Source organism: Pogona vitticeps, chromosome 4, assembly GCF_051106095.1.
Source record: "Pogona vitticeps strain Pit_001003342236 chromosome 4, PviZW2.1, whole genome shotgun sequence".
Lineage (NCBI taxonomy): Eukaryota > Metazoa > Chordata > Lepidosauria > Squamata > Agamidae > Pogona > Pogona vitticeps.
Window position 1 is genome coordinate 16,895,413 of NC_135786.1, and position 20,711 is coordinate 16,916,123.

The 20,711-nt window shown below is 46.3% G+C and overlaps 1 protein-coding gene across 2 annotated transcripts in view; it reads right to left on the reverse strand.

Annotated features, from left to right (window-relative positions):
* TFAP2C (transcription factor AP-2 gamma) overlaps window positions 1-12,864 on the reverse strand; it is a 35,658-nt gene extending 22,794 nt beyond the window's left edge. Inside the window, exon 1 of one of the 2 annotated variants that reach the window (XM_020797468.3) lies at window positions 11,926-12,864. In XM_020797468.3, coding sequence (XP_020653127.1) covers window positions 11,926-11,955 — 30 coding nt within the window. In that variant the 5' untranslated portion in view covers window positions 11,956-12,864. Of the gene's footprint in view, window positions 1-2,785; window positions 3,076-11,925 lie in introns of those variants that run through there. The other variant, XM_020797467.3, reaches the window with a different exon arrangement.
* Between the last annotated feature and the right edge of the window lie 7,847 nt (window positions 12,865-20,711).

The following is a 20,711-nucleotide window of genomic DNA, read 5'->3' on the forward strand; positions in this document are numbered from 1 at the left end:
CTCACTACTGGGCTTACTTGTGAGTAAACCCGAGGCTCTGACAGCAATCCTATGTCTATTTTCAGTAAGCATTGGAGAAAGTGTCGTTCGATAAGGCTTGCTAGCTAGTAAATGAAATCTCCAGAATCCCAAATAAACTTTATGTTCTGAAAAGTTGAGAGTTCTTTTTATAAAATTTTTTTTTGAGAAAGTCAGGTTGCCTTAATCTAACTGTCATCCAAATTCTTCAGTTGTAAGGTCTGAGGGGATCAGAATTTACAGTTTTCGTCTGCTTCAGAGGTGTTTTTCCCTCCTTTTTTACACAGACAGCTACCACAGGGGCAAAGTAATTCGCTTAAAGAGAGCGTTTGGTAACTTCTCGAAGAGTTAAGTGGGGTCTTACACCTCGGGCCCTTTGAACCCAAGGATCTTCTTTTCTCCTCTTAGAAGGCCTTCTTGGGTCTGCAGGACGGGACAAAAAAGGGAGCTAGCAATGCAGTTGAAGAAAATAATAACAATTGGGTCTAGAGAGACAGTAGGGCACCGTTCGTCGGTTCGATTCCGGCGCGCGGAGCGACTCTTTAAAAAGCCGGGAGTCACGCTCAAGTTTCCAAACCCTCTGGGCAACCTCCGTCAAGGTGTGTTGAGCCGCTTGGACGCCCATTTCTTTGCTTCCCTTTCTTTCCCCCTCCCCGCCAAAGCTGCCCTCTGGTTCGCTCCCTCCCTTGGCACTGATGCCAAGATCGCCCACTTCCTGCCACGGCCGAGGCCTGCCTCTCTCCCTCCGTCCTGGCTGCCTACCTCGGCGCCTCCCCGCATGGCAGGCGAGCGCTTTCCTCCCTTCTTCCCTCGCGGGCGGAACTCGTCCGACCGGCTGGATCACTTGCTCCTATAGAGACCTCAACTCGCTCCGCGGGGCTTCCCAGCGCTTCTGCTCTCTCTCCTTCCTTCTCTCTCCCCCCAACCCAACCCAACCCAACCCAACCCACCCCCCGATCCCCGTGGGCGGACTTCAGACGGGCACGCACGCACCTCGGCCTCCAAAGTGTGCGAAAGTTTGCACTGATTTCTCCTGGAGAAGAAGAAAAAATAATAATAAAGCGAGCAGAAGCAGAGTCTTGTAGCACCCGGAACGATAGATCGTTTTCCTAGGCATGGCCTTTGGGTGGACTTAGGGACCACTTTCACCTGAACCGGTCGAGATCCCGTCGGCCAAATAAAACGTGGCAGGCTTCAGGGCGACACAAGACTCTTCGTTGCGCTTCCTCCCCGAGGAGTTTGTGTGTGGCTCGGAGAAGCTGGGAAAGAATTCTGTGCGATGCTATAAACGCGTCTTTTTCGAAGCCCGCACTTAAGTAAGGCATGAGCAACCTTAAACGGCAGCCGTCGGAGAAAGTTTTCGGGAAATAGATGATGGGAGTGCGGAATTATTTGGAATTTAAGACATTCCTGGCTCTCCGTTTTTAGGACACAAGTGAAGTGATTTTTAGATACAAGTACTGTAAACCATTTTAAGGTTACGAGTCACACTTCCAGCCTGATCATATTAAACCGTGAGTTAAGGCCCATCGAAATACAGTAGGGCTGTATTCTAAAGGACAGCCGTGCCTCCTGAAATATACTTATTTTTTCCGCACCAGGCGCTGCACAAACGCGGCACGGGAAGTTTCCAACCATGCACTGGACTATTAACAGTGGACTCGTTAAGGGTACAAGACAGAAACCCCAAGACAAAGAATAGTGCCGTTCAGCAACTGCCTTGAAATCTTACAGCAGCAGGAAAATAAAATCAAATTTCTCTTGCCAGCCCCTGGCTCGAGATACACCCCGTTTTTTTAACCGCCAAGCCATCTCGGCTTTTTCATCCAAATCCTATAAATGAGTTTTTGGGAAGGAATGCCACTAAATTCAATAAGACTTAAGACCACATAAATGTGAATTACTTAAGACTCCTTGGTCTTAGAAGCAACTTTACCACTGTTCCCGAAATGTGATGATCCTGCCTGCAACCCTGAGCATTTAAAAAAAAATCTTACTGCAATCAAGAAGATTTTCTAAAACAAGGTTTTCGAAATTATAGGTCCATTGTGTGCGAATTTACACAAGCAACTTCATCCACCTCTAAAAGGACGAGAGGGGAGAAGCATCTAGAGATATTTCAGTACAGTACGCAGTTGGAAAGAACAAGTCAACTTTTTTTAAGCACATGGCTGATTTTCAAAAGAAAAAAAAAACATGGCTTAGTTAGGTCCCAGCATGTTCGCTCTCAAAAGCCTCCGGAACAAATCCCACTGAAAGAAAACCTCCATCGCCACAAAAATTTGATCCACGCGCACTTTAAAGTACGTAGAATCATCGCCTTTGATTTGACTCAAGGCTATTAATCTAGAGGGAGACAGCTACAACCTCACATGTACTTATCTTAAATAAACCGCATTTGTGAACACATACAGATAAGACGAGGTTAGCTTAAACAAATAGCACCGCTATAGAACCACTTCGATTGCCTCTTAGCGCCTTCGTTCCCTTTTTAGCTTCATCAGAACTAGCGCCTTAGTTTTGCATTACGGGAAAATCAAGTCCCATGGATTTCAAAGGCACTTTCAGGCAAGCATGACCGGAAGACGTTTGCGAATGAAAATCCATTCATAGCATCCCGCGTTCCCACGGATCACAACCTAAAACGGTTTCAATCCAAGTACCCCGGTTTCACTCGCTTACTCCGCTTTCCCCCCTGGAACCCCGTAACGAAGTTAGAGGTAATACCACCTCTAAACCAGCATCCTACACAGCGCTGAGATCTCACCTCACAGTCCTCTTCGTACTTGACATTGTCTGCTAGTTTCCACAACATGGCGTCCAGTATACAACCCCCCCAAAAATTAAAAAATTAAAAAGTATGCACCAGGAAGGGGAAAGTGGGTGGGGGGAGAAAGAAGAAGAAAAGCGTTCCAGCTCAAGCGAAATAAATCCCAGGGCAGCGCTGGGGAAAAAGTAGCTCTCTCTCTCTCTCCCAAGCTTCAAAGAGCTGCTTTAAAGGACAGACATAGAGGCGGACGGATGGAGAGAAACTTCTCTTCCCGGGAAATAATCACTGGGATTTTGTTCTGTTTCCCAGCCACCCTTAATGGCCAGCTCATTAGCATGGCTCCTCCCCAAGGAGGGTCCCGGACCCGCGGGCTTCCCCGTGACAGGCAGCGCCAAGCTAGCCAATCGGCAGGAGCCCCCCTCCCGACGCCACGCCCCCTCCTTTTTTTTGCGCTCCGACCTTGGAGCCGCTCCAAGGCGCACACACGCACGCCTGGGAAAGCGCCAGCCAGCCCCAAAGGCAGCAGCAGCAGCAGCACACGCTGGGCTGGCAAGGCAGGGGAGGAGAAGCGCAACGCCTACGCCGGGCGCGCAAGCCAACCCAGTGGAAGAAAAGGCGCCCTTCAAGCGGCCGGGCGCGCTTCGGAGCCGGGAGCCCGGAGGCCAGTGCGGCCGGGGGGGGGGGGGGGGTTAACCCTTCATTGGCCAGGGGACGAGGGGAAAGGGGGGAGGCGAACTCGGGAAGCACGTCGGTTTCTTGTGAATCCAGCCACTTGCGATCAGAGGCGAAAAGAAAGCGAGGATTCCTCCGGCGCCACCCCCAGAGGATAAGGATAGGGAGGGAAAAAAGAGCCCTCCGCCCATCAGAAAGTGGGCTTCTGGGTCACGGGGCAGAAGGGATCCCAGAACACAGCAGGCGGGGGGGGGGCAGTCCTAGTTAAAAGGGGCGGATGTGGTGGCCCATTCATGACCCTCCTCTGTAACCGCAACGAGGGCCTAACACGCAGCCGGCGGTGCTCAGCCTGCCTTGATGCTTAAACAGCCCAGGAACGCCGATCTTAATACATTTGCCTGACAATCTGCGCCTCCCCCCCCCGTCTCCGAGTTAAGAGGGAGATCTCCTCCTGAGCAGATGGGTTCGGGGCCCGCCCCGAAATAAAACCCACTGCCTTCAGTGTGCAGAAAGGTAACTCGGTCTGGTTACCGTAAACACGACACCGATCCTTACAGGAACGCTAAGCACGGACAGATCTATAGGTGAAGATTCTCAGAGGTTATCTGGAAGTTGAGTCGTGGCCACCGGACTTCTTTCTTATTCGGCTGAAACGTTTTGCTCGTCATCCAAGTAGCTGCTGCTACTTCAGAAAGAAGTCCAGTTGCCACGAGTCAGCTTCCACATGGACAGATTTGGTAATCAGGGGAAGGTTTTGGTTTATTTTTATTTTTCGCCCTCTTTCCCTGCTTCAAACTCTTGAATCTCCCCGCACAGCACTCCTACAGGTGAAAAACGAGGGGCGATTTCCACTGAATTCCTCTGAAGCCGCTTTTCAGAGCAGTCCAGGAAAGGATGGCACACCTGAGTCATCCTTGGAATCAAGCCCACTCCAGCTCCTGAGATCAAAATGTCCCGGTTCCTGTTCACAAGGGACGAGATTCTTGATCCAGGGGAGTCGGGCAGCCAACCGCGGTGCTCCTAGCTCTGAAGACAGGCCCCCTCTATGCCCACTTTCGGAGGGCTGAGCCTCACCGAATTCTTCACCTCAGACTAGCTTAGGATTGCTTTCCTTCTCTGGCAACGAGCCTGGGGCTCCTCCTAAGACGAACAGGTATGTGTGTGCAGTAGAAAGCTCCGGTGGTCACAGCGACAACAAATCAGGCCGGCTTTCGGGTGCCACAAGATTCTGTTGAATTCGTTTTTCCGCTAATTTAAGCCAAATTCCAACTGAATTTGAAGGGAAGCCGGCTAAAATAAGCTGCTCTCCAGCCCGTTCTCTGGAGAGCGTTAATCAGGTGGCGAAATCGATTTAGCATAACAATAACTCTTACATTTATTAGGCGAGCAAACAAAAGCATCTTTTGGTGTCCACGCCCTTCTGCTAAACTACCTCGTCCTCCCCCTGTAAAAGGACAATTACGAAGAGGGGGAAAAATACTGACATGAGAAGACCCAGATTTTTAATATTTTAAAAGGATGGCTCACAGGGACGGATGAAAATAAAACGGGCATTCAGGTATGGTCAGCGCCGGAGAGACGCCCACCTACCGCTATGACTTCTTTCGCATCCGCTTTGTATAGGATCATCCTTTTAGGGACCGTTGGGCGTGAGTTAAGGAGCCTATTGAAATAAATAGGATTTTTTTAAAAAAGAGTGCCGTTCCGGGCTCATCGCTTTGCGCTTGGGGTGTGATTCCCGTGGATTTCTGTCGGTATCCGCCTCGCCTATCCATCGTTTTATGTCTCTTTGCTATTCGTTAAAGCCAAAAAAGTTGCGATGACTTTAACAAGGAGAGGGAGCAGCTTTCAATCAACGGACGTCATCATCGTCCAGAGTAGCTATTCCTCGTTACTGTACGAAAGTAGTGAGAGTTTAAAAAGCAGACTGAAATCCTCTATGCTTCTTCGGTAGATCCGAATGCCTCTAAACGAATGAGACCTATTTCCGAGTAAGCTGTAGGATCTGACTACCGTCCCAAGGTTACCAAAAGGGATTTATTTAATAATCATATGCTGTCTTTCGGAAGGAGTTGGCATTTCAGGCGCACTACTATATAGGATAAATTCCTGGAACAGCTGGAGGCTTTCTCTCTGCCATTAAATACTCCGATTCCAGACACTAGTGCGCTTCCCTTAAACCCTCCCTGATCTCAATGAAGCCCTGTCTCCATCCAGTTTATTCAAGCCTCCTAGGTTAGTCGTTTGACACCATTCTCCTCCTTTCGTTTAAAACATTTCCCCCCCAGAAAATCTGCGAATTTGCAGAAAGGCGATTTTAAGTACCTTCTAATCTATGCCGTAGTAGCCCAGAACGGGCGGTCGTGTTTAAATCAGGATAATTTCCTTGCCAGGTGGGGCTGCCACCTGACAGCCATTTCTATGGGAGAAAGCTTCGCGGAAAGTGGCGGGACTTACTTCTGAGGAAACATGGCTAGGCTCGTGTTGCAGAGCAGGAAAATCTCCGCATTCAATTTGCATTTTTTTGCCTTCTGTGCACCTGAGCCCGGCCAGGGGAAGCACGTTACAGGAATTTACAAATTTATTCAGAAGTAAGTTTGAAGTGCAGTGAGGTTTACTACCACTTAAAGGTACGTAGGACAGCTTTAACGTTGTGTTGGGATCTCCCACCCACCCCCGCCAACCCGATGGAAATCAAGGGTATAAAAAGGCGCAACTTGAACCAAATGAAAAAAAAAACAACAGCCCTCTTCCATATCTCCAGCTCACTCCGCTCGGCCTTTCCTGTTCACAGCGCGATGCTAAGCATGTTTCCTGGAAGGTGAAACTCCCAATGTTCCGTGGGATTTACTCACAAGTAATGGCGAGGGTGTAAACCTTATTAAATCGTTTTGCACCTAGGTTGCAATCCCGCGCGCAAGTATTACCTGGGAGCACACATATCCTAATGAACGATAAAGGGCCTCTCTGTGGATAGGTTTGCGCTACGAGGCAGTTCGCCTCAGTTTTCTGTCTCTTTCCCTCAAGCCCCGTGCAGAGCCCTATTTTAGCTGAGGCTGGAGAGGAGCAGGAAGAACTTAAGAGGGTTCTTCTCGAGTTAGCAGGACCTGTTGGAATCACAGGCGATGTGGCTTACAAGAACACTTCTCCACTCCCAACTTTCAAACGGCGCTGCACGGGAAAAACGAAGGAACTAGGGCTGGAAAAGTTACCAAGTCTTTTCGGGTTTTGTTGTTGTTAAGGCAGTAGATATAATATTTAACTGTGGGTTTCAGATTTCTCCCGTCCCGTCTGAATTTGCATTTGGGGTTAGTTTTTTAAAAAACTCATTGACCACTTCGATTTTTTCTTTTAATATACTTTAGTAGCAAATGATGATTTCGGGGGTGGCGCCGGAAGGCTTACCCCAGGAAATCGTCTAGTGGGAAATCTACCATCAAACAGGCCGATTTAATATGACTTATGCTCAAGCGGTGGGAGTGACGTCGTGCCTCCCTCTTCAAAAGTGGCTCCAAAAGCAGGGGTGATAGAAAATAAGATTTTAAAAAAGGTACATAGATTTGCGATGCTTTCTGACTTTTCATGGTGCAACGAGAGCAACAAAACGCTGTCTCGGAAAATAAGCTTGTGGGGAAACCAGGAGTGGATTCTTTTATGAAAGGGCTCGTGCGTTTGATGCTGCTACTGATCACTGATTTCTGGGCAGAAACCATCTGTATTCCTTCCTGTATTCTCTGCATGCGCCTCCACGCCGACGCTGCTTTGCACCTGGTCTCCGGCTGATTTATGGGGGAGGGAGACACACACACACACACACACACACACACACACACACACACACACACGCAGAAACAAACAAAAAAAGATCCCGCAAGGCCGAGACTCTGCCCACCCCCGCAAAACAGAATGCGATCCTTCAAGTCTTATGCGGAAGTGGTCCGGTGGAAACGCAAAGGGTTGCATAAAGCCAGAAATATAAACCAAAGGTTGCGAGTAGCTCCCCCTGCCCTTTCCGCTTTGAAATTGACCAGGTGAAGATTCCAGCGAAGATGTTACTGACCAGGTAGAAAGGTGGGGGGGGGGGGAGAGAGAGAGAGCTAATCGCCGAACGATTATCCTGAGCTCTGTTATCTCTCAATCTGGCACGCAGGTGCTGAATCATAGTCCTGAATGGGGCCCAGTAGGGGCAAAAGAATCTGCATTTACCACAAAAAGGTGCAGTTTACCTTCGCTTCTCTCTCTCTCGCTGCAGCGCTTGGCGTCATTAAGACTAGCCATCTCAATAAGAAAAAACACAGCTAACCTTGCAAATTCCCCCTATGAATGACAGATCGTGATTTTCTCTCTCTTTAACTGCCACTTGCTTTATATCCTATTAAGCTGTTCTTGCAGAAGTGCCTACCTTTGAGAGAGGGGGGGAATCAGAAAGTTGTAATTTAAATTATTAAGAACGAGGTCGGAGATGCTGGTTACCCCTTGCTTTCAGAAGTGTCGGTCAGAACACGGTGAGATGTTTCAGAAACAAATTAGCTGCAATACCTAATTCATCTTTGTCAACGTTTTAAGGTGACTTTTTTTAAAAAAAGAAAGGTCAAATGCAGTATTTTAAAATATCAGAATGAATTTGTCCTACTTTATTTTCAAATTGACTTTACTGATATTCACTTCATTTCATCCAAAACCTTTAAGGAAGGTTGGGATACAGGTATCCTTGCTGAGAAGTTAACATCCCTTGAATTTTCAGTACTTGATCTACCTTTAAGTACTTGATCTACCTTTAAGTTAAAAGGTGACTTTAGAAAATTAAACTTTTGATAAAAATTGAACTGATTGTAAATTCTTTTACAAGATCCCAGTTTTATGTATCTTTTCTCAAAATTAAACCTATATCTGTTCAGTGGACATTACAGTACTCCCAAGTAAATTGCTGCAACCTCCCAGTGCAACGTGTATCTGTTCAGAAGTAAAGCCCTTTGAGTTCAGTGAGACCTGTTTCCAGATTAAGCATGTACAGGATGCAAAGCCTTAATTGTTTGTTCAGTGCATACAAGATCACTTCTACAGTATAATAACACAAATGTACATATTTGTTAGTCATCAATAAAATTTTTAAATCTGTATGATGCAGGGGGCCCCACCATTCCAAAGCAAATTAATTGAACATTTACATTTTCAGGAAAGAAGGCAGCAGCTGAGGAAAGATCTTTCTGACCAAATTAATGACATGCCTAAACACCTCCTCCATTCATACACAGGTCACTGACAATGCTAGTGGGAATGAGAAGAGATCACTTAGAAATAAAGCACCTTTTAAATATATGTCCTTAAACTTGCACACAAACTTCTGTGTCTCAATGCAGAAATCCATTTTTATCTACCTTCTTAGACAGGTTTCAAGATCACAACTCCCACTAGAAGTAGCAATTTTGTTTAACTAAATTGCTTGGATGTCTTCCAGACCACCCTCCTGGGTTCCAAATGAATTGCTCTAAATATATTAAATGATCATAGGTGGAAGTGATGCTAACAGACATTACAAATACTGTATGAACTTTTCAGCTGAGAACAGTAGAGAGGCATTCGTCTTATGCTTTGTAGGTGTGTGATATTCACAGTGCTAAATGCATTAACACTGTGGTGCTAGATACCAATTCTACTATGCACTGAATTACAGACGAATGTGGTACATCTAACCCAAAGTAAGCTGTACTGAGTTCAGTGGAGCTGACTCCTAGTTAAATGTGCTTAGGATGCCTGTAAACTCGAGAGAGAGAGAGAGAGAGAGAGAGAGTGTATATAAAAGCACTCATGCTCTGGCTGTGTGTAACAACTTTTCTATAATTATAGAAAGGCTATAACCAGTGCAAAGTCAAACAGCTGCTGTTTTGTTTTGTTAAGACAAAAAGAGCTGTACTTTTGCCAGCAACGCCTTGGGCCATTTAATTTGCTTATAAGAATTGGACAGTGAGCTAACTAGAAATATTGAGCCTTTGAAGGGGTAAAAACCGATAGCAGGTCGATGTTCCCACTTCCTAAATGGCCTCCTTGGAAATACGCCCCCAGCCATTTTCACAGGTTTATGAAAAAGTGTGGAGGTATTTATTTTTTAAAAAACTACAGCTCCCATAATTCTGCCAACCAGCATGGCCACTCCAGCTGGGGGATTCTGGGAGCTGTAGTAAACTTTTCTTAGATCTGACCTTTCAATATGGAAATATTGGAGATTAAATAACAACAAACAAGTCTTGATGATTTCCAGAGGATAATGATGAAATCCTGCAACTTAAGGAGTGAAGTCAAGAAGAAACGGGGGGGGGGGGGGGAGGAATCTATCTGAATAGTAAAAGATGGATTGCTTTATATTTAAAGAAAATATGGACTGACATTCACTTGCAACAGGTAGATGCGTGCTTAAAAGATCTATTCTGATTGCTGTTTTTGCTTCCCTGTACTACCGGATGAGGTACAGATTTTCAGTGAAGAAATACCAGGAAATGAACTTTTCTTGGATTCCTAATGAAGAGTTCTGTGTAGCTCTCAAGGCAGCTCCTACTGCCCTGATAGAAGTTGGTTCAATGTTATCAAGCACAAACTTTTTAAAAATCCTATTCTGCTCCTGTGTTTTTTTATTCCCAAAGGGTATCCCTGTTAGTTGCCACAGTGAAAAGTACAAAATAATCTCACACAGGCAAGTTCGCAGCAGCTGTACCTCACGTCTTCAGATGCATGAGTTTTTTAATATATATAAGAAAATATTGTATTTTTATGGCAATGTATACTATAAAAATATAATAATAATTGTATATTTGCCTCATAATAATATGAGGCCCAGCTCCTTTCCATGTTTAACCAGAAGTAAATCACACTGAGAACCCGTGTGGGTGTAGTGGATAAGGTGAGGGACTAGGACTCAAAAGACACGGGTTCAAATCTCTGCTGAGCCATCGGAACTCATTGGGGGTGGTACTGGTAAAATCACTCCTTAAATATCTCACATACCTTGAAAACCCCATTAGGATCACCATAGATCGCAAGAGGCTTGATAGCGCATAATAAACAAATCAGGCCAGTTTCATGGTGGGACTGGCAAAGATACATACCTAACTAGGATTGCGACAGGTGAAACTCGCCCCCCGGCCCATCCTCACTCGCTTATCGCCAAATTTCCAGCCTGCCCTTAAGAAGCACAAGGGCAGGGACCTGGTCGTAACTGACTAGATAGGCGGGATATAAATTCAATAAATAAATAAATAAATAAATAAAATAATAAAAGATGGCAACCTCCCCTGCCCGTTCCGCATGGGAGCAAGTCTCTCTCTCTCTCTTTCTCTCTCTGCAGGGCGAGGGGGTCTCTCACTTCATAGCGAGAACCTGAGATCCGGCCGGCTGAAGGAAAACGATTTTTCTTCTTGGAAAGGATTAAACTTTGGTACAAAATCGAGTTCTTCCAGCCTTGGCGACTGGCCCTGCAGGGTTCCGGCAGAGCTCCCGGCCAATGCTGGGGACGTCTTTTTAGGAACCAACGGAAAGGGAAACGTAGCAGGGAAGTAGATCGCGCTTTGGACACACGCGGGGCTTCCGAGGAGGCTCCCCAGCCCGACCGAAAGCGGAGCCTTTGGGCTTCCAGCCCGATCGGAGAAGCTGTCAGAACGGAGCGCTCCGAGGAATTCCAGGGCGCGCCGGGTCCCCCCCAGGTCCTAAAGGCGACCCCTCTAAACTCCCCAGTGTCAAGCTTGAACCAAGGAAGGCGCCTGGCTTGTCTTTCTCTGCTTCCCCCCCCCCCCACGCGCCGCTTTCCAGCAACACACATTTCTCAGGGCATCCGAGGAAACCACTGGGCGTTGGAACCAGAGAACTCGACTCCCCCGCTTGCCCGGAGCCGAAGAAAGAGACTCGCGTTTGGGGTTAAGCTTCTGCGCGCTTCCCTTGGGAACCCATCCTGCTGTCTTCTGTTGGCTCCCAAAGACAGGCGCGCCTACTTGGGAGTAAACCCCTTGCCACGCGGAGGGACTTGCTTCCGAGGAAAGCACGCCGCATCCCATGCTCTCAAGGAGGTTTCCTTCCCAGGCAGAAGGGAGCCCTTCCAGAAGCAGGGTGTAAGCAATTACTCTCGAGTCACTACGGCCTGGACTGCAGTGCGTTCACGTTCACACACACACACACACACACACACCACGCCGCCTTCGCGTCTCCTACTCCACAGGGAGCGAGAAGAACGGGCAGTTAAGCAAGCAGAACCCCACGAGGGGGGAGATCCACCTAAGGTTCCCGAGGATTAGCCGGGCTTGGGCTCAGGAAAGGTCACCCCGCCACCCCTTTCCACCACCACCCCCACAAAAAAGTCACCCTCGGGCTTTTTCTTTTCTCCAGCACCAGCAAAGCCCTGACAACCCCCACGTCCCCCCCCCCCCGGGCTTCGATGTTCTGCGGGAATCTTTAAAATAAACTAAATAAAGTAGACGTACTTGCCAGTCGAGTCTCCCCAGCAAAGCCATGAGCCACCCGACGGGGCTTCACCGAGCACTGGGCACGTGGAAGGTTTTTTTTTGGCGGGGGGCGTCTTGAACCCCAGCCAGGCGCCGCCGCCGCTCTTTAACTGAAGTCCGGTCCAAAGCGCTCCACCTGGGCGCACGGCGAGGACGAGTCAGGCGCCTGCGCAGAACTCTCCCGGTCGACTTCTACGTCTACCCCCTTCCTTCTTCCCCCTCCCCTCTCCTCCCCTCCCCTCCCTCCCCGCGTCTGCCGGCTCTTAGCATGACATTCCTCGTTTTTCTGGCTGGCTCTGATTCCTTCTCGCTTCAACTCCCGGAGAAGCATCAGATGGCAGCCTCGTGGCGGGGCTGGAACTGTTGATTAACCGACTACCTGGACGGCCAGCTTGCTTCCCATACATGCACGGTCACGCTTTACATAAAGAAATAAAATACGGAGGGAAAGCATTGGGGGCGGCGGCTTGGGTTTTTTTGGTAAGAGCTCTAAAGGTGCCAACGATCGCTTCATCGGACGTAGACGGTCTTTGCACAGCCAGGTTTAGGTGTCTGGCTGTGGAGCTAGACGTTGGGAGTTCGATTCCCCACTGTGCCTCCTGGGGGTGTTAGAGCCAGCCTGTGTGGCCTTGAGCAAGCTGCACACTCTCAAGGCACACCCCCCCCCAAAAGAAGCGAATGGTAAACCACATCTTTGTGCCCTCTACCTAGAAAACCCTGAAAAGGGTCGCCACAAATCAGAATCGAATAGACGGTATTTTTAAGGATAACAAATTATTCAGCTTCCCCGGCAAACTGTTTTAGAGCAGGCATTGCCAAGGATTTATTCTCTTTCCAGCAGTAGAACCGGTAGAAATCCTTCAGGTGAAGTTTTTCGCAGCCTGCAGATGGGAGAAAGCAAAGGGCCGTTCGCTCGATTTCCCCTGGTCTGTCCGCTTTTGTTTTCCTTACGCTGCAACGGTCGCTGCTTTTCAAAACTCTATTAATGCAACAGAAAGAGTGGATGTTGGGGAACCTTCCGTTTTTATGTTACAGGAGGAAAGTCCTTTTAAAATATCGACCTTTTCTCTAATTCCTGGTGAACACGTGGACGTCTACGAAAGCTCATATTAAAATATGACACTGAGTCTTTAAGGTGCCACGGATTTTTGTCTTTCTCTCTCTCTATATATATATAAACTCCTCCCCCCCCTTTTGGCGATATATATATTTTTAAAATTCTCTCTTTGGGTTTTGCCTGATATACTAAAAACCAGCAACAGGTGAGATTTGAACTCGGTCTGCTCACGTGTATGGAATATTAAATAGTGTTCTTTCGGTGTCCTGTGACCACTTTTCCGCTCCATAGTCAAGAACGGTAGGTTCCTACCCGCTAAGAACTTGTTGCTGTTTTTATATGCCATGAACTCCATCCGATTTACGGCGACCCCATGAATGAGCCATCTCAAAAACGTCCTAACCTCAACAGCCCTGCTCAGTTCTTGTAGACTCAACCCTGTGGCTTCCCTTAGGCGGTCAGTCCATTTCAAAGTTGGTCTTCCTCTGTTCCTGCTGCCTTCAAACTTTCGCAGCATTATTGTCTTTTTACAGAGAATCCTGCCTTCTCACGATGTGCCCGAAGTAGGGCAACCTCAGTTTCAACATTTTTGCCTCCAAGGATAGTTCAGGCTTGATTTGGTCTAGGACCCATTTATTTGGCTTTCTTGCTGTCCAGAGTATCCACAAAGCTTTCCACCAGCACTACATTTCAAACGAATCATCTTTTTTTTCCTGTCAGCTTTCTTAACTGTCCAGCTTTCACACCTATATATCGTGATGGGAAGTACAGGAGGAACACATGCTAAGAACTTACCGTTTATAAAATTAGGAAGAAACAACGGAATAAAGATACCTACCCAAGTTGTTTAGCTGACAGTTCACACGAGACTACCACGTTGTAACAAAACCCACAAGCGGGCTGTAGCTTTATTACGTCCAGCTACTATGCCACTGTGTGTGGACGCGCGCAAGCTCTCGAATTCTCCAGCAATCTGGATCAAGGTAGCTGTTAAAACGGTGGGGGCAAGAACAAAGCTTTGGCTGGATATTTCCGCCTGCTGCTAAACTGAGTTCTAAGTTTCTTGCCTCCCCTTTCTAATCTTGACTGACGAAGCGTTCTGGAGAACTCAAAAGCTTACACACCAGTTGCAGCTGGTCTCAATTAACGGCACTCCCTGCTTGCTCTTAGGGTTCAACGCGGCCACCTTCCGTCTTCGCCATTCCGTCCCCGCCCATGCTGGTGCATTATGTTTAATTACAGCTGGCCAACATAAACTTTGAAGGTGGACGTCCACTGTAGATGCGGGAGCTAGTGTCGTCCTCTCCCCCTCCCCTGCAGTTGAATGAGACCGGGCGGAAGAAAAATAGAAAAGGTTCGTGAATTTGGAAAGCGGGGCGCGCACGAGCTAAACCTGGATATCAATGAAGCAACAGGTGTGGGAGCTTGGACGGCGTCACAGCGGGCTGTGAAACTAGGAAGCCACCCAAAAAGGCATTCAAGGGAAAGTGAGTTTTTAGAAGGAAGGGGGAAGAAGTTAGACAAGAAGGGAAGAGAGGAGGTGGCGCTCTTCGAGTTTTAATAACTTTAGAGACAATTCTAGAGTGTTGAAGTCAGGAAAGACTATGGCATTGGCGCGCACGCCCTCCCAGGCTCCTTTATTGGAAGAAAGGCGGAATGCAAACAAAACAAGTAAATTGCCGATCAAAAAATGCTCCCAGTCCCCAAGGTTTTTAGTTTTGGAGCGTGCAATTCCGTCTCCTTTTCGGCGATCCGTGGCGACTGAATGCGCCTTGAGTGCCGCGGACGTGGCTTGGAGGCAAACCGGCGTAGGTTAAGTTGGCACGAAACTGCGTTAAATACCAGGACTCGCCTCGATCTGCTCCACAGCTTAAATCTGCTGCTGAGTTCGTCGCCCTCAAGTCCCCGCTTCCGTTTGGCAAGTAGGGGGGGAGGGAATACGAGACTGGCCGACTCCGCGGGGTTCTTGGGAGGATGAAATAAATAATGCTGGGGGAAAGCTGGCGTGACTCTTCGGTGTAACACTAGCCTAGAAGGGAGAGGGCTCTCGGATTTAATTATTTAAAATAATGATTGAAGTTTCTCTTCTGAGAATGATAGGCGAGCTCTCTCTGGCCTCGTGCCGAATTCCGTATAAAGGATTTCACGATACCGTGGCTTTGGAAGTCGCACCAGCAAGAACTTCCGGACAGTAAGAGGTGTTCAACAGTCGAGTAAACCCCCTTGGCGGGTAGTGGAGGTTTTTAAATCCCTGGAGGTTTTTTAAATGGGGGTTGGAGGGCCATTTTAGCGGTTCAGGGATATTTTAGCGGTGGGTTTCCTAGTTTGGAAGAGGGTGGGACGACCCCATCCACATATATAAGCGTATGTGGTTTTATTTATTTATTTGAAATAGTTTTGCTCCGCCTTTCTCCTTAAAAGGACCCACGGCGGCTTACAACATTAAAAGGAAAATATCTTCTCCAACTTTAGCCACTCTCTGTCCCTTCTCTGTAAAGCAGACCCAGTGAAATAAAGCCATTTCAATGCTCCCGTTGACTTCGAGGGGTCGGCTGTAGCTTGGATTTCATCCGGGGCCAAGAATTTTCCTAGTGTGCGGATCGGAAGAAAGACGGCAACGATATGTTCCCAATATGTTTCTAAAAGAAGCGGGGAAATCCCGCACCTTGGCCCTCCTAAACTGGGCATCTCGAGTATTGCGAAGTTGAGAATCATTATTCTAGAATTAAGTCCCGCTGAGTTCCGCCGGACCTCCACTCCCTGCTTACTACGAGTGCATAGAAGTGTAGCTTTACCGCGCAATCCTAAAAGTAAGCCTCACTGCACTGAGCGCAGACCCTCTTGGGTTAGACACGACTTAACCGATAACTTTTAAATGCCCTTAATTTAGATGCGGCATAAAGTAAATTAGCGTTGGCTGGAACTTGCCTTTCGACTTCCTATCGCTCGCTTCTCTCCCCTCTTTTCTTCATTCAGCCATATTTTCCATTCTCTTTCTCTTTTAAGTCGAAATGAAACAATCCTTTGCCCTTCCCCTTTTCAAGAAAGTTTTAATTTGCCAGGCATCTTAACCAAACAGCTTTAATTCCAGGGAAAGCATTTTCCTCCATGCATATTTATTTTTATTAACATACACTGTATACGTATAAATTTCCCTCCTTTTATTTACACTGCTTCCAATTCATCAGGGAAAGTCTCTGAAAGGAAAAAAAAAACTCCAATTCAAGCCAGAGTCTCTCTCCTATAATAATAAATAATTGTGTACCAACAAGACAGTTCTGATGTGTGGTGACCCCTTTCAGAGTCTGCTAGGTATAGAAATGCACAGAAGTGCTTTCCATTCCTTTCTGCTGAAGTCATCTGGGGAATGTGCAGCTTGCCCAAGGCCACACAGGCTGGCTGTTCTCTGGGTAGAGACAGTGGGGAACTAAACTCCCAAACTCTAGCTCCGCAGCCAAATGCCTAAACCACTGAACTATCCAGCCAGCTAATAATAATCATGTGCTGTCAAGTAACTTCTGATGGCCCTTTTCAGGATTTTCTGTGTACAAGGTATTTAAAAGTGTTTTACCACTGTTGTCTTCTGGAGGCATTGCTGGACTGTGCAGCTTGCCCAAGACCACATAGGCTGGCTCTTCTAGAATTCACAGTGGGGAACTGAACTCCCAACTTTTGGCTTTGTAGCCATCTACCTAACTCACTAAGCCAGCACCCAAATAGCTGCCAGCCATGAAGTTGATTCAAACTTATGGCAACTCTTTCCAGGGCTTTTTAGGTAGAGAATACACCAGTTTACCACTCCTTTCTTCTGGCAGCATCCTCAGACTCTGCAGCTCGCTCATGACTACACAAGCTGGTTCTTCTCCCAGGAGGCATAGTGGGCAACCGAACTCCCAATGTCTGGCTCCACAGCCTCAACCAATAAGCTATCCAGCTACAGATAGTTTAAATCGAGGGAAGTATTTTCTGTTGTTGTTGTTTTATATATATTTCATGATGGTGTGTCAACTTACCTCCTTGCATGTTTTTAAAAGCAGAGTAGCAATGGTTTTTGTAGGTTTTTCTGGCTATCTAGCAGTGTTCTTGAGGTTTTTCTTCCTAATGTTTCACCAGTCTCTGTGACCAGCATCTTCAGAGGACAGGAGTCAGAACTCTGTCTGTGTCCGGAGCACAGGCAGAGTTCTGACTCCTGTCCTCTGAAGATGCCGGCCACAGAGACTGGCGAAACATTAGGAAGGAAAACCTCAAGAGCACGGCCAGACAGCCCAAAAAACCTACAACAACTACTGGATCCCGGTCGTGAAAGCCTTTGAGAATACAGAGTGGCAATGTTTAAATAAATACATTATATATGGGTGAAATCCTCTACTCACCTAGTTGGGAGCTCAGCCTATTCTAATTCAATGGGACTTCCTTCTGAATAGACAGGTACAGAATTGCAGTACAAGTGGAAAAATAATAGCAGTTTAAAGGCAAGAATTTGCATGCCTTTCATTTAATTTCTCAGGACATTGTTCACCCCAAATGAAATATTTCTATGGTTCAGTCCTATCTGTACTTAACAATAATTGGGATTTATGTTTTCAGCGTTGCTCACATCCAGCTTAAACTCCACTGTTTATACAGGATCTCAGAATGCTCCACCATGACTGACTTTTACTTTTTCTGACTCCTCACCCCTTGAGTTGTCAGAAGCACAAATGATTCTAAATAGTGCATTTATAATTTCTATTGCTGCTGCTTTTCTCTCCCATGTTGGGCTACTGTGCCACAGCTGCAGCATTGCAGACAAGTGGCTTAAAGATTTCTGCCTTATTTGCTTCCAGAGTTTTAAAATTTTATTTTTTTTCTTCTACAAGTCCTGGAATCCTCCAGGCCATGGTATTTAGGGGAAACTTGTCAAATAAAAATGCTAACTTTATTATTATTATTATTATTATTATTATTATTATTATTATTATTATTATTATTATTATTATTATTATTATTATTATTATTATTATTATTATTATTATTATTATTATTATTATTATTATTATTATTATTATTATTATTATTGCCAGTGGCATGCAGCAGCTGCATTGTTCAAAATGAGTGAAAGGAAGCCAGAAACATCATTAAAATAAGACATACTCCCTACCAGATTTTTTAATCTTTTCATCTCCGGAGCTTGGCAGATGAGTTGTTATCACAGTTCTATAACAAATCTGAGCATTTTCCCAGCCTTCTATTTATCATGGTTTTGCAGGCAATCTGAAAGAACCTCATGTACCATGAAGGATATTATTTGAGTGTGCTTGATAGGATACACAATGCTTTCTCTCCTGTTGTTGTTTCAGCTTTCCAACAACCCTCCAAAGAAGGTCAGTCTGAGAGATGATTGCCTGAATTCACCAGATGAGATCTGTTCATTCACAGATACGCACTCTTACACACCTGCTCGGTGCAACTGGGGCTGTGGAAATGTGCAGTGAAGCATAGTCATATTTGGTAATCATGTGGAATGCTTTTGAATAGGGCTAGGAAGACTATTGGTACTGTCCCTGTAGCAAGGATATAGATGTTGTTGTCATACAACTTCCATCATCCTTTACCATAGGATGGTAAAGGATGGTAATTGTAGTCCAGCAACTTAAGAAAGTTTTGTTTCCCACCCTGACTTTCCAGCACAGACAAGAATCTATTCTGATAGCAGGCAAGTGGATTTCCCTTCGTGTTCAAGAAGTGTCAGTCACTCCTGCAAGAACTGACCGACTCTGTAATTCCAGATGTGAGTCAATGATTTGCAGTTAGCTCCATGGTTGAACAGGTATTTAAATCTGGGACACTATATTTTTACATGACGCTGGCAAACAAGAGTTTTCAAGCATCCAGGAACTACAGCTCCCATGATGTCATTTGAGTTCGCAACTTTCCCACTTTTGTGCAGTCCCAAAGCCCCTGGTATTTTCATAGTGCACAGGGATATATTGCCATGGATGTGTTGCAATGGAATGTATCCCCCCCCCCTTTTAGGTGCTAGGGAAATTGCTGTTTAAATTCTGCTGTCTGTAGGAACTGTGTTGTTTTGTGGAATTTTCATTCATTCATTCATTCTATTTATACCCCACCTATCTAGTCATTGCGACCACTCTAGGCGGCATCTGAAATGATGTAAAAGGCCCTTCCCTGAAAAGGTTTGATGTGGTCGTGGTGACACATGCCTTTGTTACATCTCCTCTGGATGACTGTAACATGCTCTGTGTGAGGGTGCCTTGGGAAAATGTTTAGAGACTTCAGTGGATGCAAAACGCTGCAGCCAGATTGCTAACTGGGGCTGGTCACAGGGATCACCTAACACCCCCCCGCCCCCCGTTACAACAGCTCCTCCGGCTGCTGATCTGCTTCTTGGCACAATTCAAAGTACTGATTTTAACCTATAAAGCCTTAAACAGCTTGGGCCCAAGCTATCTCAAGGAATTTGTCTCCCTTTATGAGCCTACCTGGGTGTCAAGATCATCAGGGAGGCCCTTTCTTTTTGTCCCACCCGCTTCACAGGTGCATTTGGTGGGGACATGAGAGAGGGCCTTCTCTGTTGCTGCTCCCAAATTCTGAAACCCCCCACCCACATCTGCTTGCAGAAGGACAGCAAAGATGGCCCCATTTTTCCCTTGAATGACCGGCTCTCTGAAAGGGCATTTTAAATGGAGTGTTACGCCTTGTTGCTTCAAAACTGGTTTTGGTGCTGATTTTGTTTACCGATTTTAGTGTGGTATTTGATTCTTTTCAAATATTTTTATATTTACTGTTTTTAACCATTAGATATTGTCTTCTAATAACATAAGCTGCCTTGGGTCCTTTTATATATATGGGCACAGGTCCATTGTCTTCCCGCCAAGCCACCAGCAACAACTATATGCGTCTTCTGTCTCTCTGCAAGAAGCTCATTATGGTTCTATCTATCCCTAGCTTTATTCTTGTGAATTAAGTCAAGACAAGAAATACAGAAGTAGGATTGTTACCTGTGTCAGGTAAACTGAATGTGTTTAATGGTTCAACAGCTGGATCTCCCAAAACACTCTAAACACTTACTGCTAAGGAGACATAGAAACAAGCTGGGTGAGACAAGGATTGGGCCCTGCCTTAGCAATGAATGTGTGAACTAGATAGAACAGGCACGGTGGGTGTGAATTGATGCGCACATGGGCATCTGGCTGATGTGAAAGTTTGGCCTATGCTGTCCTTTCGCACAATGCCAATCATGGGTCTCTGCAGAAGTCATCTAATGACGAACAGATGGGTCTGGATCCCAGATTAACCACTAATCTTAGATTTCACAAAACATTCTTCCACCAGGTCATTCAGCAGCATCTATTATTTCATAACAGATTCTAGTCAGGATGGGGAGAAAGAAGAGAATGGCTTTCCTAACTTTGGTGAATGCAGATCAAGTGATGAAAGAAGTTGTGAAACCTCATTTTCTGACTGATTTTAAGAAAAGGCTGAGCAAATGTTTACTGAGGTGAGGTGGATTCTGCCCCAGGGCAGGCCAGACTGACCGAGAGAGTCCTTGAAATTCTTTAGACCTAGACTCCTCAGACAGCAAGCACCTCAGCATTAGCGCACCATTGCCTATTAGCCAGTGAATGAAGATGAGGGAAGCCATCGGAAGGAAAAAACAGACACCAGGAGGTGATGCCACTCTAACCCTCCCTCCAAAAAAAAAAAA